We start from the raw sequence: 18507 nt of genomic DNA on the forward strand, positions 1-18507 counted from the left end.
AAAGATCAGCAGTCTTGTAGCTGAGTTCAGCCCCTTTACATCCCTAATTAGCAGCATATTTTTAAGACAGAAAGTTGAAATACACTTTCTGCAGAGCTGCTTTAATCTCCAATATGAAAATGGGGCCAGAGCTTAGTTCTGCGTGACTGGTATCTATACGCATGACTTTGTAGATAACTGATCTATTCATGTGATTCAAGTCCTCTCTGCACTTTTGGGGCTGGATGGAAGAGTGTCAGAGGAGGAGACTCAGGGGATACAAAGACAAGTCCTCTCTCTGCCACTGGCCCCTGGGATGACCTTGGCCACACAAATCCCTGCATCTCCTTTGGTCTCACTTTTATGAATGGGGACTATGGGACCATTCCCCTTATAAAGCACTTGAGGTGCACTGCTAAAATGAGAGGAATTCCCACTAATGCATACTTCCAGCTCTGTCAGAGTTCCATTTCAGGTTACCAAACTGTAATCCTTCCAGTGAGCATACCCCAAAGTAAGGCTGCTGCAGAAATGCTCTGTTTTATCCAAATGAACTGTTTCCCTGCTACTGTGAATGAAGCAATGGTGCTACCACTAGGATTCTTTTTTGTTTTTCCCAGTCTCTTCCCTAAGGAAAGAAAAGGATGTGATCACACTGTTTTCAGTCTGAATCTTACCTGCAATAACTCAGGAACACATCAGACAATTTTGCCAAACCAGACAAAAGAAGAAAGGCCAGAGAGATATTAAGTTTCCCCATGTTTTGTGATAAATAGGCTGTCCAACAGAAGATAGGCAGACAAGTAGTCCATATGCTGAGAGACAGCTTGCAACGCAGGCTAAATCAAAACATCAGACACTGGGAAGTCCACGCAAAGGCAAGCCAGAGAAAAATAAACTCCTTAAGTTTCATGGCTCACGAAACTACTTTTTATTTGTGTATGGGTGGAGAAATCTTGTTTATTTTAAACAAACATTGTCAGCTCTGAGGTATTTAACATCTACTTTTCTTCCCTTTAAGCACAGTGAAGGCTTGGTTCTCCTTCATCTGAATTATTCCTCAGATATCAAAATACTGTTTGCAATGTACATCCACCAAAGCAAATCAGAGTGAGCACACTAACCCCTAATGAAAGTAGTTTCTGATGACAAAATTTGGTTATACTACTTCACCGTCTTACCACAAATATTTTTGTCTTGAAATATACAAGTGTGCGAGAAATGCACATACAAATAGGAGTTTAGAAGACATACAGCAAATAAATGTTAATTAACCAGTCAAGACATCAATAAGTGAAAAATTTCAGGGACTAGACATTCACAAACATTGTATTTCTGTCTTCCTACTCTCTTCTTAAAAACCAGAGACGCGAGAAGTCGTATAACCTTCCTCCTCAAAGTGTTCAGATAAACCCTGCCACCTTCAGATCTCATCTGCTCAAAGGAGTGCATGGATGGTATAAGAAATCTTTTAGACTGAGGAATAATTTTTTGTCTCTCAATATTTACACTAGAATGTTACTAATTCATTGATTTTGTTTAGTTTTAAGGAAGAATGAGGTAGGATTCATGAAGTAGGATTTTTTGCCAGTTAACTTGATCAAAACACTTTCAATTAGATGCAGCCGGCCTAGAGCGTTGACATTTGGTCAAACACACACAACTGAATTTATACTTGGGGCTCATTTGTTCCACCCAAAGTTCCATATTCCACTCTCCAAGCTTTTATTAAAAGAAGTGTTGCTAGTCCTTAAACTCCTATCAGCACACTTAAAGCCAAAAGGTAAGCAGATTTCCAGAAGACTGTGGTCTATTAGACTTGGCTGGCTTAATTTACTTTCTTTTCCAGTATAATTTTCTACTCCAAAAAGTCAGTAGAAAAAATTGGATGTACACAATATTTCCAGGCTAAAGAATACAGAACATCCCTGTGCCGTATTTGGCCCAGCTTCCCAAAATAGACACAAAACCCCAATGACACTACAACTTGTGGCTAAGATTGTTTTGGGTAAGGGAACATGATCAGTGGAGAACACAACCCCTCCAGTTTGTGACGGGACACACACACACATACCAGAGACAAAGAAAGGAACAGCCTCCTTCACCTACTGCAGCCCCTGGCTCCTTCTAGGGAGGATTCAAGCTTGAGACACTGAAGATTCCCCATAGAAAACCCTCGTGCTTGTCTCCTCTGTCACCTGTTTTCTTACCAACAGTTGCAGCTAAGGGTGTAACATCAGGGGCCTGAAACACTCCCTGCCACTGAGTGAGTGCCTGCATACAGAAAATGCTTACTGTTACCTGGGAAAAGAACACAAAATCTTTGTCCCCTGAAAACACAGAGCATTTTTAGTATCCTGCAACCCTCTGAGGTTCAGGTGCAGCAGCAGAGATGAGACTATGAGTGTCCCACCAGTCCTCTAGAGGGAATGGAGACACAGCCAAGCATGTATTTGTCTTCATTACGCTGCTCTCTGTGGAGCCACAGAACATAAAGACTCATGGTCTTAATGTGTTCACACTAGAACATCTATTTGCAGGATTTAAGCAGCTCCTTCAAACATCCAGTTCTGTTTCCTGGGCTCAGGAGCTGCTGTACCCTGTCACCTACGCAGCCCTCTGCAGGCACAGGCAGCCTGCACCGGCTGAGCTGCACACGCAGCGCTGCAGCCACACAAATGCATCTCCTGCAGGCACTGGGGCTGCTGCAGGGGACTCCACAGCCTGGGGCTGGCTGCAGTGCCAGCCACGCCGCCACCTACCTTGCTCAAGGGTAGATCGTGGACTGGAAGAGGCTTCAGTCCATATTTTGGGTATGGATAAGTCTAATCCCCGAGCACCACTGGCATACAGGTCAGTTGTTTTGCTGTGATGCAAGTGACACGTAAAAAACAACGTGTACGCAAGCTGGGGGGAACAAGAAGCAGTGAAATCTAATTGCAAGGGCAAGGAAATGGAGTGATCTGCAATAATTTTGAAAAGGCAGGTTTTACTGTTTACTCTGCTGCCAAACTGCAAACTCGCACCTGCAGGAGGGCTCAGGGTGCCTGCAAGGCCCTGGTCACTCTAAACTTAAGAACTGTCTGTAAATAATTGTTTCCATTGCTCCCTCAGCCTCAGCCACCCTCTACTGCACAAAACAAGCCATTAAAACCCCAAACTGTTTTGCTAGGATGGAACTTTTGCCTGTGTTGACTGGGTTGCTAAAACCACAGAATGAGAAAAGATTCATGGAGTCACAGTGGTGTCTGTGCAAGCACTTGGACCCAGCTTTGGTATTTTTACTGGGTTTGCTTTCAGTCTCTGCTCCTATTTCCAGGAGCTGCCATTAGGGCATCAAACGCCTTCTTTGCAAAGCCCCCCAGTCTAGGTTAAACTCACAGGAATTTTAATCCTCCTTCCTAAAGAGACTCGGGAACAATTTTTTCCAAGTCAAGTCATACCTCTTCCCCACCTGCCCATTTTTCTGCTTCCAAAATCTCAGAATGAGAGTTTTCATTTAGTTTTGACTCTAAATATAAAGTTGCTGAAATTTACTTAGATAGTCCCTAAAAGAAAAATGACCTTATTTATTAAAATGAACATTTTCCTCAAAGCCAGCCCCCCAAACTCAAGAGGCAACTTACAGGAATGAAACTATATTAAAATATACAAAGCACTCCATTATGTATTGTAGACCTATGAACTTAAATCCTTATTACTAAACCATGTTAGAAAAAAAATAAATCAAATGAAAACGAAAATATGAAAGACAAAAAAGATGTATTTTTAGAAATGTAAGTGGCATTAATGTCAGAGACAAGATGAATACATCAATATGGTAGTGACCAGATTAGCTAGGGTGGCAGCCCATCATTACAAAGAATATATTTTACATCAAAACCACTAAATATGAGTTTTAAGCATGTGAGTACTGTCTTTTAATTCACATGGATTAATCATGGGCTTGAAGTTGCCTATATGCTTATATTTGTGTAGGCTGAAGAGCTACTTTTTAATGTCCATTGTTTCTATCCAATATGTTAAGCTGAACAGATGTATCAAGCATGTGTCAGTATTTTGTGTTACTCTCAAAGAACCTCTCAGAATGTGGTGCTGCCACGAACACAAGTTACCTACAAAACCCAGTAACTCAGCTGCAGTTATGTCACAAAGTTTACTGCAGATTGTGCTTTCTTCCTCTGATTTTCTCTGACTTTCCATCTCTATACCTTCTGGCCATCACTGTTGCTCATTTCTATCCCACACTTGGAGAGATAACCAGAAGATTAATTTTAAGGATCCAGGCTGTCAAGGAACAAATTACATGTGTGGAACTGTACTAACTATTTCCCACATACATTAATATTAAATTTTTAAAACCTATGAATCAGGGATGGCATCCATACTAAGCATGTTTTAAATCAGGTTGCTTTTTTGTTTTATAAAGCAGCTATAAAGAAACAGCATATTTTTCTAACTCATGTTGTGCAGCTAAATGGAAAAGGCAATTACAAATAAAAAAGGACTTGGTTAGTGATATACATATCTGGAACTAGGAAGGACATTAGGGAATACTGCACATACAGATTTATACTGGGATCCAGACAGAGTGTTTATACAGACCTCATACAAATCAAGAAAATCCAACCACAAGCCTTTCTGTCAGTATTGAAAATTTTAATTCTGTCACTTGCCTTTACTCTCTGATGCAATGGTGGTGACACATGATGTGTCCAAACCATGCTCCACAACCACAGCGTTTTAGTTCACACTGCTTTTACCTGTCAAGATCCCCAGTTCAGCCTCACATGCAGCATTCAGGGTGGCATCATTTTCAATAAATCTGCCTTGGTTCCAACCCTGACACCCCTGTCATTATAGCAGGTCACTGCCAAGCTAACATTTGATAAACAAGCAAACTAACACCATCATCTAGCAGCAAATGTTTCAGAAGAAGTATAAGCTTCTCATTAAAAAATTGTTCCCCTTGCTCCCACATCTGCTAAAGAAGCTGGCATTTCTTCTGAACATATTGCCACTAAAATCTTTATTATTATGGTCTTCTAGAAAGTTAACAGCTAGAGGCTGGATCCAGCAAGCACAGCTGGGCATACAGTTTGGCAGCATAAACAAAGCCATTGTCTTTGTATGATCACATCCCATCCAGCACAATAACATGGCAATAATATACACAGGTGAATCCATTCATTTGTAAGGCAGGAGATGGCATAAAGCATCTTCTAAAAGATAAGGAGCAAACATTCTCAGCATTTTAATGCTGAAGAGTCCCATCTGACAAATGCGTCTTCTCTAATCTGTTTTCATCTTTTAACAAGGAGTTATTGTCATTTTACCAGAAGTACCAATTCAAAAAATCTGTTCACAAAACTGACCCACTACCTTACAAACATTAAGAAGCAGAATCACACAAATAAATACAAAGAAAACAAAATATTATCAGTCAGAAGAAACTTTCTACTTTGCAGACATTAAAATTCTAACCATGAGGTTTAATAGCTTTATGCTACCTTCTTCTACAAGCTGTGATAGAAATACTGACTGTGACAAAGGAAAATATAATTTGCACAAGAGGAAGATTTTGAAAAAGAACTCCGGATAAAAAGCAGCAAAAGGGATACCTGAAAATGTGCACATATGCAAGTCACCTGATCCAGACCCCATATGAAAAGAATTATCTTTTGAGTTTGCTGCACCACTAATATCTTTCAAAAGCCCTGGTATCTGGAGAGGCACTGCAGTAAGGAAGGTCAGATTTTGTTTTTTCTCTTTTAAGATGAACGTCTGCCTTTTCCCTTAGGCTGTGGTCCTACTTTATGTTTCTACAGGCATGGCAGCACACATGTAAGCAGTTTTATTGAAATCAAGGAATCTTTATGCAGTCAAACTCATTCTCTGCCTTTGGGACATGGTCTTTAGAGAGCAAACTACTGGGATAAGGTATCATCTTCCTTCTGCTATTCCATAACACCCCGGACAGCCATGCAGTGGATCTGTGCAGGGCAACTAACACATGGAATTCCCCAGCCCTTTCCTGCTGGGGGATAACGAAATACAGCAGTAATAGTATGCTGCTAAGAACACAGGAACCTCAGTTCTGCAAACACTTCCACATGTGATTAATCCTGAATGAACGCTACTTAATTGGATTCCAGATAATAGAGTCTGAAGAAATCCTTACAGAAATACAAATTTACACTGGCTCAGATGGAAACTATGACATCTGGGCTGAAAACCAACAAGCAACTAATTAGTTTAAGAAAAAGATGACAAAACATGCCACTACAGTAGGACACAGTGCCTGGCATGAGATGCCTTGCTTAGGTTTATTTCTTGCCAGGATCTGCCTCCCTCAGCACCTTTTTCCATGTACTGGAAGTGGCATTTGGGACAGCAAGGTGGGAACCTTTGCAGATATTCAAAGGTGGTCTCAGGCTCACGGGTGTGTTAGCAGAAATGTGCAGTCAATTCCCTACACCCAGTGATTGTAAACCCAGTGACAACTGACTCACAGTCCTGGGTCTGTGAGAAATACGAGCTGCACGTAAACTGAAATTCAGTCTGCAAAAGGAAAAACACAACACAGCTGGGAAAAAGGATTGGCAATGGCAGAAAGAGAAAGCTGGAAGCAGCAATACTACAGGAAGCCAATAGTGGACCACAAGTTACATTTGAACAACCAGTGTGCTGCAAAGGTCATGGCACTCTGCATCAATCCCATATACAAACACACGTCCTGCCAGCACGGACAGAGAGCCCCACAGGGTGCAACTGCACCTGGAGAATGATCCAGCCCTTGTGCAGGACATGGATGGACAGACTGGGAACATGTTAAAGGAAGCTAAGGAAAAATACACAGCTGCTTAGGGCAATGACCACACCAAATGCAATTAGTGGGGCTGGTGGGACTGATTTAGTGTTCAGCAACCAATTCCATCCCAAAAAAGGAAGGAGGCCACACATTGACAGCTTTGCTTTTCCTATGGGGTGCCAGACACATCTCTCCATGTCTGCTGGCTTTGGAGACCCCCCTCAGCCATCGTGCCTGGTTGGCCTCTGCACAAGCAGAGGTAGGAAAGAGAAAAGCAAAACTCAAGAGAAGGAAGGATACAAATCTCCTTTGGAGGCACAGTGCTCTGCTTTCCGGCATCACCTTATGCTGCTGTGTCAGGACAGACAACCCACAGCACATGTGAGTCCAAACTCTGCTCCACGGGCACCTCCCTCCCTTGCTCCCACCCCACAGAAGACACCCACAGAGCCCAACTGTAAGGGCCCTACATCCAAACATCTCCCAGAGGATTAAGAGGAAGGGGCGCTGCAGGAATTGCCTCTTAGTTACCAAACAACGGCTTAGAGACTAGGGTAACAGTCAGGAATGGAGACTTGGGTTCTTGTTTTCTACATATGGAAGACATTCCAGATGAGGAAGACACACTGTCCTCTAAGAATTAAAAGAAAGGGTTGACAATAACCCTTTATGGAGGTGTAAATGCTGTAAAATGTAAGTTTTGTGAAGCTGAAGAAAAACTAGCAAAAAAGAGCTGCTTGGTTCCAGGGACTTTGTATGCAAAACACAAAAGCATGTCAAGGAAATAGCAGCAACTCCAGAATTGTTCTTTGCAACTACAGTTTTTGCTCCTCTCTTTGCACTTTCCCGCTTCTCCCACCTGGACTGCATCTCCAGACTGATGCTACACATCTCTGTAAGGTCACTCCCTGTGTTATTATTAAGTTTCAATATGCACTTATATTTAGTACATTCAGTAATCCAGTCTGATACGGGATTGAATCCCAGAAATGGTTTGCATTATTGTGCAATTGTATCTTGAGATCTCCCAGACTTGAAGTTTCTTCTACCCATTGCCTTTGGTGTAGTTTTACTCTTTGTATTTTAAGTGGCTTCATAGGTAGGTGCCTTCCAAGCCCAAGAGGGACAAAGTTCCTGACTTCAAAGGCTGACACACAGTTTCCTAGTTGACAGCAGTGACACCACAGTGATATCTGTAAGGTCCCTATAGCCTGGAATTTTTTTCCTTCCTCCCTGGCCCTACTTTGCTGCATGTAGGATGTTTTGTTAACTGATGGTCTTAAGGAAAATCTTTGGTGTATGATATTCCTTGCCCTGTTTCTCCCCTTTCGTTATATGATGTCTTCTATTCAAGCAGCCAAACCAGAGCTGGCAAACACTCTCTCTCCAGGTTTTTTACACAATGCTGCAAGGCAAAATAAACAGTTGTTTCCAGTTCGCATTGTCGGGGCTACAGATGTATGCTAATTAACCTTTCAATCTGCTGATGGAAAGCTGAAAGAGATTTAAATGTACCAGTTTAAGGCAGAGACCAAAGTCTAGGGACACCTGTCCCTTCTAATGTTGGGCTCTGTGTGGCCCAGAGCCGAGTACGTCATGTCCTCCCTTTATGTTGACTCTGAAGGCATTTTCAGTTTTCAGCAGAGCTTTACAAAAGGCCAGGAGGCAGAGATAAAATCCTTCTGAAATTCAAGGACATTATGTATCTTTTTGGAGAAACACTGATGCCAAGGATAATATTTGGGTTGACCTGAGACCACTTGAAGGATGGGGTACTTCAGACTGGGGCAATAGGAACTACTTCATAACATGGGAATTTCACTGTTTTGTTAAGATGCTGCAGTATTTGCTCAAATTCCTTACCTTCCTTTTGTTTTCTAGAACCAAAAACCCACAAACAAACAAAACCTATCCCCAAAGCCAGGTCTCATATACCCTTCAGGCAAAAGTATTATCAAGCCTGTCATGTCAAACAGTCTGAGTAGAAGAAAGGAAAAGGAAAACGAACTGAATCTGCAGTTTATATCCAATTTCAGTATCAGGTTTAGAACTGGCTGCTACACAACTGAATGAAACAATCTCTGATGTGCAAAGCCAGTACTGCAGAGACCTTCCCAAGAGGAGGAAGCAAGGATCTGTTTCCTTCTTTAAGTTTTAAAAGCTTTACCTCATGATACTGTCTCGTTTGCCAAATATTTCTTGGAATCTTTCAAATAATGGTTCATTCTCATTGCTCCATTGTGCTTCAGCCAAACTACTGGCTGTTGATGCTGCCTCTGCTGGAGTCCAGAGTCAGCTGATGTCCTGCCCATGTGCTGCACCTGTGTTTTAAGTATCTCACCTTTTCCAGGGGAGCATGTGTACCTGTGCACAGGACAGGTGTGTCTGCACACACATGGACACATCCATGGGAGGTAGGGATCAGAGATGGATGGCACAGGGGCAGCCTTGGAAAGTACCACGGTACCTAAAAATCAGCACAGCACCGATGTTCAGCTAACTCCTAACACCTTTAAAAAGCCATCTCCACAACTTCTTCCTGCCTGCTCCACACAGACTACTTCCCAGAGTTTGTTGCTATATTTATCACTCAAATTACAGTATTACTGAGAAGCCTCAGGCAGCCTCATTCTCCCTTATGCCTCTCAAGTACACAGTGGAAAGGTTTTTACTGCCCAGGCACCACCATTTGGAACAGTTAAAATGCCCAACCTCTCCCCACTGTTATCACTTCTCCAACATTATCATGAAGTCCTTTCATCTATCCTCAAATGACAATTGTATATACTTACTGTCAGCAATCACTTGCTTACAAGATTTTTATTGCCCTAAGTGCAGGAAGACTTGCTAATGTCTTATGATGACAGGAAAATCAGGAAACAAAGAGTTAAGCCTGAAAACTCTGTCTTCATTTTGCTGTCTACAAAAGGTTCATTCTGGTTGGGGGTCCTAAAAGGTTCTTTACTCAATAAAAAAAAGAGATCTGTCAATTAATGAGGGGAAACTAATATTTCTCCTATCGTTTCGTAGTAGCAACATACAGACTGACTTGACAGACTACAGATTTCACTGAAAGGGGCACTATTCCTTCATCCAAAATACATATCCAACAATTTCCATGAGATCAGTTGATGAAGATTATTCAGTGCCTTCAAAGTAACAAGGAAAAGTGTCTAACAAAAAGTCCGTAGAATATGGGTATGAAAAACTTTAGTTGCTTATTGCCTCAAAACTTCTGAGACAACTGCACTCTGTGCTAGCTTCATTTGGACTCAAAATTGTGATGCTGCAGGAAAAAATGTATTCATCTATTGTCATCTACACAAAAAGATCAGACTTGCACATTTGGGGCTAATTATTTCAACTAATTAAAGAGGGGGGGAAAAAACCCAATCAAGAGATTTAAAGAATGGAATTTTAAAGATGTTTCCCCATATACCCCTGCTGTGCTAACAAGAAACACAGAACATCTTAGCCCCAAAATGATTTATTTGCCAAACAAGAGCAAAGGTTTTTATAAGCTTTGGTTCAAAATCATGTATAAAATCATGACATTTTATGCTATAATCCTTGGATGAAATCTTTTTAATTTACATTTTAAACTGATTGCAGGAGGACAGAAAAAGACCATCAGCTGCTTAAGTTCCCTACCTTCCAAACAGCAGAACTAATACATCACTCTTTGTTATTTTTGTTTTAGCCAATGAAGGAATCGGTACACAACTGATTAAGTCACTGAAAATGCATTCACCCCTAATCTAGGATATGACCAGGTATATGCAAATAAGTTTAAATACTTTGAGTTTAAGCAACATGTGTCAAGGTGGTGCAGAATTAGGAAATACAAACAATTCCATAAAGGACTCGTTGCCTTAAATGTGCTCTTTTCCCATGCACCACAGCAGAACTCATGGAAGTGTTGCCTGAAGAAGCCACGACCTCACCATCAGTTCCCAGGATAAGCCAGACTTTTGTGATCAGCAAATCATGTCTCATCTCGGAAAGGAACAAACAGAGATCCACCAGGAAAAATTGCCTGCAGATCTCCAAGGACTGATGCAAGAGTGAGGTACATAATTAATGAGGGAGGGAGACTGAAGAAGCCCTGAGTTGGTAAAGGAGAAGTCACAGGGGACTCATATTTAGTAACATGGCAAAAGTGAGGTCATAAACCAGAGCAACCAAAAGGGGGAAAGGAGAAAAGCATATGGTGAAGGACTGGACAGGTCCCAAATGGCCAAGGAGAAAAGCTCAAAAGACTGCAGACCAAGTTTTGGCATAAAAACACAGAGAAAGATCTGTTGTCTATTTCGATAGACCCTTTGAAGTTTTCTGGATCTAATCTGATTTTTGTCTGTTATTCTTTGCCAAAAAAGATAAACCCTGCCAGGGAAAAACCCACCTTACCTTATTCTTATATTAATACAAAAACAAATGGTCTGTTTTAAATATCAAACACTTAAAACACAGAACCTTTTTTCTATGATGTGTTGGAGAGTTCGATATTTGCAAGCTGTCATACTGGCCATTATAACAGACTGAAGTAGTTTCTGTACCTTGTACTTTATCAACTGATGTCAGAACATAAGCCTTAGTCCTACACCTACACCTGCACCAAAATCAACCCACTGGCTCCATCCACACTTCACTGAACTGGATGACAGAGGCTTATTTACTAAAATGTATGCATAGGGGTGTCCAAAACATATTTTTGAAGTTTTTTTACTAATACTGAAAATCTGCTGTTACTCTGTAGTAGTATTTTTTTTTAATAATGTCTAACAATATATTACGTTATGATACCACACTATTATGAGCCTTTCTAGGCTGTCATCTAACAAAGTCTTTAGGCAGAAGCTTACCTTTAAACCCTTTCCTTGAATTATTTTAGTTCATTCTTTCAGGTGCCTTACGTTCATGCCTTGTTGGAGGGGGGACACAGTCAACAACACTGAAAATACTGAGCTAAAAACTACCATGTAATCACTACATTATGATGGCTCAGCCTGCCACTGATACTAGTTTCCATTAAAATGACAGCATTTACTGTGTATTACTCTAAGCAATATACAGAAAATTTCACATCCATTTGCAACTAATACATTGAAGTGCCTCAAATCCCATTCTGCCATTGCTATTGGCAGATGGTTTTTAACAGTGGTATTCATAGGAAAATTGTTAGCTAAGTAGCAAATCTGGAGTTAAAGTACATGTTAATTCAGAGTAGCAATAAAGGAAGTGGACAAGACAAACAGGAGTCCAGGAAGTAGGAACTTCACCCAGACAAGACAGTAAATACACCTTCACAATGGTGTGATACGAACACTTTAAAGGCTGTGTTCTCCTCCCAGCACAACGTGTTCTAAACAGCTTTAAACATCCATGTGTTTTACATTAAAATACATTGTCTTACCTGCTTGGGTCTCTCCTGTTATCCCAAATAAACTTTGCTATCCCTACACAAACTCCTGCTGCTTGTCCAAATACAGTTCTTGTCTCCCCAGCTGCACAATCCTAGACTTCTGTTCAATAATGGCATCAGCCATTTATTTGGGCATATTCTTATTTTATTGAGGTCATTCCAGACTTTTTCTCTGCTCCCAACAGTTGCATTAACAGCTTCCTTCCTATTTTTAAATCAACAGCTAATTTCAGCAACTAAGTGCCTATTGTTTCTTCAGGGTCACTCATAAAACAAACACCATTATTGATCTTTCCGAATCTACCACTAGTTTTTCCCTTTTATCTCATGTGAGTGACTATTCAAGGGGCATTTTCTCAATAAACCAGGACATTTATCCTAGATAAACTAGGGTATCTGAAGAAACAGATTTTTCTGTCTATGTGTGCTAATACAGCTCCTATCACAGCAGTATCAAAGAAAGTCATAAATGTTCACGATTTTGTCTCCACAACACCTTTTTAAAGGGACAAGAGTTGTTACTTGTCTTTTACAAACAAGGAAGTAAGAAACAGGGGGATTTAGTGCTTCAAAGCCAAAGACCACTCATCAAATGTACAGCAAATTAAATTCTTATTTTCTACATTTTAATCACAAGGGCATCTTCCCTCTATTTTTGCATGCTTTCTGGATACACAATTGCTTATTTGTTGGATTGATGACCTGGCCAGTTTGTATGTAATCTACATTTTCAATGAGCATCTAAAGACAACAGACATCACAGATAAACATAAAAAACATGTTAAACCAAACTGTATTTCTTTTACCATTATTGTTAAACTTCAATCCAATTCTAAACCTATTTGTTGTCCTCCAGTCAAGCTAAAGGAAATTTTGGCTTTGCACAAGAAAATGTGATACCAAAATGCAAGGCAGCCCTTCCAGGTAATAAGAACTAAGTGACCTCTTTCAGCCATCAGGTACCCGGGCATGATTGTTTTGGCCAAGTGTGGCAAATTCCATGCTTCTCAAATGAATTCTAGACCAATCTACAAAGAAATGTTAAATGCAGTTTGACTGCTGGAGCACTCCATCAGCTTTCAGACATGATTTTCCAATGGCGCCCTGGCATTTCATCACTGTTTTGCCACCTTCTGCGTGTTTCTTCTCTCTTTACTCACAGGGATGGAAGTCAGGTTTGTCAGGCTGGTTCTTACTGATCACTGGATCAACACAGCTCCGAAGAGAGGGGGTGGGAAGCTAAGGTAGGGATTGAGAGGGTTTGCCTGTGCTATGGCACATGGAGCTGGCTGAGCCCACAAGCACTGTCCCGGTGACAGACAGGAGTCACTGAGATGGGGGCACGTCTGCATTCTGCTGCTGGAGCCGCTGGGATCTGAAGTACCTCCTCTGCATGACACACGCCATGTGCACAAAACCACAGGGCTGATTCTGAGCCCGGGCAGTTATGTCTGTGTGTTTCATTAAAGGGCAGGCAGATCACTTCTGTCCTGCTCTAACACTTCGCAGGTTTATTAAACACAGTTTAAGGAGTTTGTCCCTTGACAGGAAATTCATGCCAAAGGTCTCATTGATGCCAAACACCACTTGGTTGGGGCAATAACACTGACATTTAAATGTATTGTTACTCATATTACTAAAGTTACTATATTAGCATGAAATATGTAAGTTTTTATGAGAATGCAAAGATCAAACACACTAATTGCATAATGAATAGAGAAATAGCTAGCAACCACTCAAGGATCTGGAAGCAAGCAAATCCCCTGGATAAAAGGCATTCAGTTAATCAGAAGTATCTGAGTTGCATTCTCAACTCAAATGTTTCTTTTCTCCTTATTTGTATGCCATAATGTTTTCTGAGAAGCAAAACAAAGACTAATGCTCTCACTAGGTTTTTCCTTCATTGAAGAAAGTGTGCATCAGGCAAAACTTGGCAACCAAGACGAAGAAAAGTCCTAGCAAAGATGGCAGGAACTGTAAATTTTAAACAAGGTTCAGGCAGACATCAGCCTTATCTACCATGAAGTTGTATGTAACAGCACCACAAGTTACAGGAGCACATTCTGTGCACCCTCTGCTGAACTGACACGCAGTACTAGTGCTCCCCTCTCCTGACAGCTCTCTTCCTACCTGATGGTAGACTCTGGGCTCTCTACAGGTTCTGCTTCCACTTGCTAAGTCATGTTAAAAGTAGAGACTGCTTTGTCTTCACTTGAACTTTACATCCTGTTAGTCTGCACAAAGGAAGTGAGTTATGTGAACAGCACACCTGTTTTTTCCTAGTCAAGATGTACTTTGTTGGATATTATTGCCATTCAGATACCTATTTAGTAACCCAGTCAAAAGCTATGATCAGCCACATAGAATATAATGATTTTTCGAAGGGAAAGAAAATGCCATTAAAACAAAAGGCCCTGTTCTGCTTCTGAGTAAACAAATGGGAGTTTTACAAAGGCTCAAAAAGGAAAGGGATTAACATGCTTCAACGTGGTAATGGTCTCAACTGTTCACATTAAAATTTTCACAGTAAATTAAACCATGACAGAGGTAGGAAAGAAGTCAATTTTCAGTGGCTCATGCTGTTCTGCTGACATAAATTGCCATTTTTTAGGTAGTATATCCACCAACCTGTATAATGATAGAATTACAAAACCACAACCCGTTGTTGATTATGTTCGGCCTTTTGCATGCTAATTTTAGCCTGCTCTGCCAAAATAATTGCATGCACCACCTCATTACCAGGCTTCTGGATATTTAGAACCCTGTCGCTATTCTTTTTTCACCAACCTTTGCTTAAGCCTGCTGTGTTGGCCTTCCCTCCTTGTATGGAGTCAGCTGTTCAACAACACTTCTGCTTCCCAGTTCTGCTCAGGACACCTTTCCTGCACTTACACCCATCTTTTTCCAGGGCTGTTTGCCAAGGGTAAAGCTAAATGTCAGTCCATTTCTACCCTGCTCATCCATGTTTCCCTGCAGGTTGCATACAACTCTTCACTGTCTTCATGTTCTTTGCAGTCTATAAAGAGCAGCAAGTTTCCTTGACTAGCAAATGATGGCATGAAGCACAACCCAATCATCCCAGCAAGGCCGGGGAAGACAAGTAAATACAGACTCACTGGTTGATGCCTGCGCCTGCCAAGAGTTCCCACAACACGTGTTACTTAGTGAGTTTACACAACAGTGACCAAAGAGGAGGGAAGGGACAGGCCACGTAAGTGTGCCAGTACCAGACCCCCCAGGGAAAGCTCTGCCCTGCGTTATTGTGGCAGCACCAGAAATGGATGTTCAAGTACAATCAGCGCTTATCTGACCGTCAAATGACCACGGTCCCTCTGCACCTCAGTCGTATCAAGGCAGTGTAAAACAAAAAATGACAAAAGGCCTATGAAAGGAAGTCAGCCCAGGAAAGGTGTGGCAAGAGGTGCGGGAGACCCAAAAAGCCTGGGTGCAGTGGGAGGGCACCAGGGCTGGGGGGCTGCCACAGAGCCAGACCCCGATTCACCTCACCCAACCTCCCCGAGCCGAGCGGAGAGGAACCCGCCGTCCTGGGGACACCCACAGCCTGACCCCGGGCCTCGCCCCTGCAGACCTGTCCCTGCCCCGGGCCGTGCCCCTGTCCGCAGGTCCCCGGGCCCGGCCCGCAGCGCCGTCCGGCCGGTCCCTGGGCCGCGGTGCCGGGGGCGGCGGCCGCCCTGCCCGGCCTTACCCTGCCCCGGGCCGCGGGGGGCGGCGGGGCCCCTCTGTCTCCCGGGGGAGCCGGGGGCCGGGGCGAGGGAGGGCGCATAATAAACAGCATCGTTTTCATGCAGGCAGGGCTGCCGGCTCCCCAAGCCTCCTCCCCGCGATAACAACCCAGGTACAGCCCGCGCTCGCCCCCCTCCCTCCCCCTTCCTCCTCCTCCTCCTCCTCCTCCACCTCCTCCTCCTCCCGGGGGGCCGGGGAGAAATCTACAGATCAAAGAAAAGATGCACAATAATAGCGGGGTGGGCGCGCACCGCGGCCCCCCGTCCGGCGGGGCCGGAGCCGGGGCCTCCGGCGGCTCCTGGCCGCGGCCCGGCCGCTGCCCGCCCGGCCGCGGGGCGAGGGGGGCGGCGGCGCGGGGCCGGGCGCCCCCGCCGCGGTACTCACCCGGGCCGGCCAGTGCGGGTACCCCTTCATTTTGGCGAACACCAGGTCTCCAGCCTTGTATTCTCGGGGCCGCGGACGAGCCATCGGGAGCCGCCGCGGGAGCCGCCGTGTGTCCCCCCCCGCCCCGCGCACGCCGCCCCGGGGGCAGCCGGGCGAGCCCCCGCGGGGTGCGATGCGCCCGGGCACGGGGCGCAGCCGGGAGCGGGGCCGGGCCGCGGGCGATCCCCGATCTCTCCGGCGGCGGCGGCGGCGGCAGGAGGAGATGGGGTGTGTGTGTGAGTGTGAGTGTGTGTGCGTGTGTCTGTGTGTGTGAGTGTGTACGCGGGGGAGGGGGAGGCCTTGGACACAACCCCAGCAGCCCCCGGTACCAGGGAGCGGGCTGGCCGGGCGGGGGCGGCCGGGGAGCCCTCGCCCCGCGGCGGCGGCGGGCGCGGCGCTGCCCGCGGCCCCCCCGTGCGCGCTGGGCTACGCCGCCCGCGCCGCCCGCTCCATCCCCGCCGCAGCCGCCGCGGCCCCGGGAATATGGAGCCGTCTCCGACGAATTACTCCTCGGGCAGCGACCGAAAACAGGATCTTCTTATCCCCCCCCACCCCGCCCGCGCCTCCCCCCGCGCTTTCCCTTCCTGTTATTTTCTAGGTACACAGATCGGTTTCTATGAAAATAGGAGAGCAGAGAGCGCTCCAGTCCCGCCCGGCCCTCCCTTCCCCGCTGAAGCATGACATGGTTCTTTATGCGCGCCCGACATGGAGGCAGGGCGGCGAGGAGAAGCCGGCCGGTGTTGGCGGCGGGGCGCCCGCTTCCCCCGGCCAAAGGCGCCCGGCCCTTGGGCCTGGGAGTGCCCTGGCCCCGCTGTCACGGAGGTCCAGGCCCAGCACGGACCGGCTCCTCCGGGTGCCTGCACGCCCCTCCCGAGCCCTCCCCATGCCAAGCAGCCTGAGCAGACCCTCGGCAACGGCCTGGCTCCTAAGCACAAGGTTGTCCCAATTTTTGTACCCAGCCTCTTCTCCACCGCCAGACCCTCCACCTGCCTTCTCAGCTTAAAACTAAAACCAGCAAGCCATGGACCTGGGAGCTGCACAATGGTGACTTCCCCTCACAGGGAAACAAAAGTCTTGCTTGCCAGATGATGCCAGTTTTTCCCCGTGGAAGGGAAGCCCTGGTAACTCACAAATCCCAGATACTGCTGCTTTTACCATTATGCTATCAGTGCAGCTGTAATGTTCAAACATCAATTATTACTGACATTTATTACACTCAAGTATCTTATCTGGTAAAGCTAGATAGGCACCTGCAAGGTGGGTCACAAGCAGCAAAGTTTAGGGAAGGTTTTCTGCAGGTCTGGCTGAAACTCTAGAAATAGGTTTCCCAGCCACTGCCACATTTAAGATGTCAACTGTCCTCTTTGGGTTTATGGAGAAAGCTCTGTCTGGTGCTTCTCTGACTCCCAAGAAAAGCACCTGGCCGCAGGCAGTTCCTGCTGATGAAGAAGGAAATAGATGGCTGAGGACTGTAGGGTCACATTTTGGGCAGGGAGTAGATGGACTGTAGAGAGCACTACCAGTCTGCAATGGCTGGTAATGGCAGAAAAATAAGATAAATGCTTCTTCTAGCACCTGTTCCTGGGCTGGCACAGGACCAAGGAGACTTACTTTTTATGGTCCCCCCAGATGTGGCTCTGGACCCCAAATGCTGCTGTTGCTAGTATGTAAGTCAAGAAAGTTTTTGCTCTGGGTCATAAAAAAGGATAAGCACTGCGCTGCTGGTGGAAGCATTGCTGTAAAATCATTAGCTCAGGTATCAGCAGCAGACTTACAATGGAAAAAGACTTCTAGAAAGCTGGATAAACATTTAGATAATGAGCCTGCACTGTGCTCAGTGCTGTTACCTGTTCTGAAGTACTGATCAGTGACAGGGTTGCCAATGCAGCCACCTGCACTATAGACATCTGGCCAAACAGCTCACTTTCACTTTCACATCAAATAGGATTTTGTATCCTCTTAAATTGATACCTAATTCCCTTCAGAAAAATGTAATATAGAATCTCTGAGTATAGGAGCTGGGGACTCTGATCTGACTCTCTCCAGAATAATCCTATGTGCTGTCTTACACACATAAGATTACCTCCCCAAACCAGCCTTCCCTCCAGAATACTTACTAGAGAGGTGG

At 44.5% G+C, this 18507-nt stretch overlaps 1 protein-coding gene across 1 annotated transcript in view; it reads right to left on the bottom strand.

The window, feature by feature from the left end:
- The window catches only part of HDGFL3 (HDGF like 3), a 38209-nt gene extending 21422 nt beyond the window's left edge, over nucleotides 1–16787 (bottom strand). Inside the window, exon 1 of the mRNA XM_066196429.1 lies at nucleotides 16341–16787. Within this exon, the coding sequence (XP_066052526.1) occupies nucleotides 16341–16424 (84 nt within the window). The 5' untranslated portion in view covers nucleotides 16425–16787. The remainder of the gene's footprint in view (nucleotides 1–16340) is intronic.
- Between the last annotated feature and the right edge of the window lie 1720 nt (nucleotides 16788–18507).

This window comes from Chamaea fasciata, unplaced genomic scaffold (assembly GCF_029207755.1).
Source record: "Chamaea fasciata isolate MVZ Bird 193981 ecotype frontalis unplaced genomic scaffold, bChaFas1.0.hap1 SCAF_14, whole genome shotgun sequence".
NCBI lineage: Eukaryota > Metazoa > Chordata > Aves > Passeriformes > Sylviidae > Chamaea > Chamaea fasciata.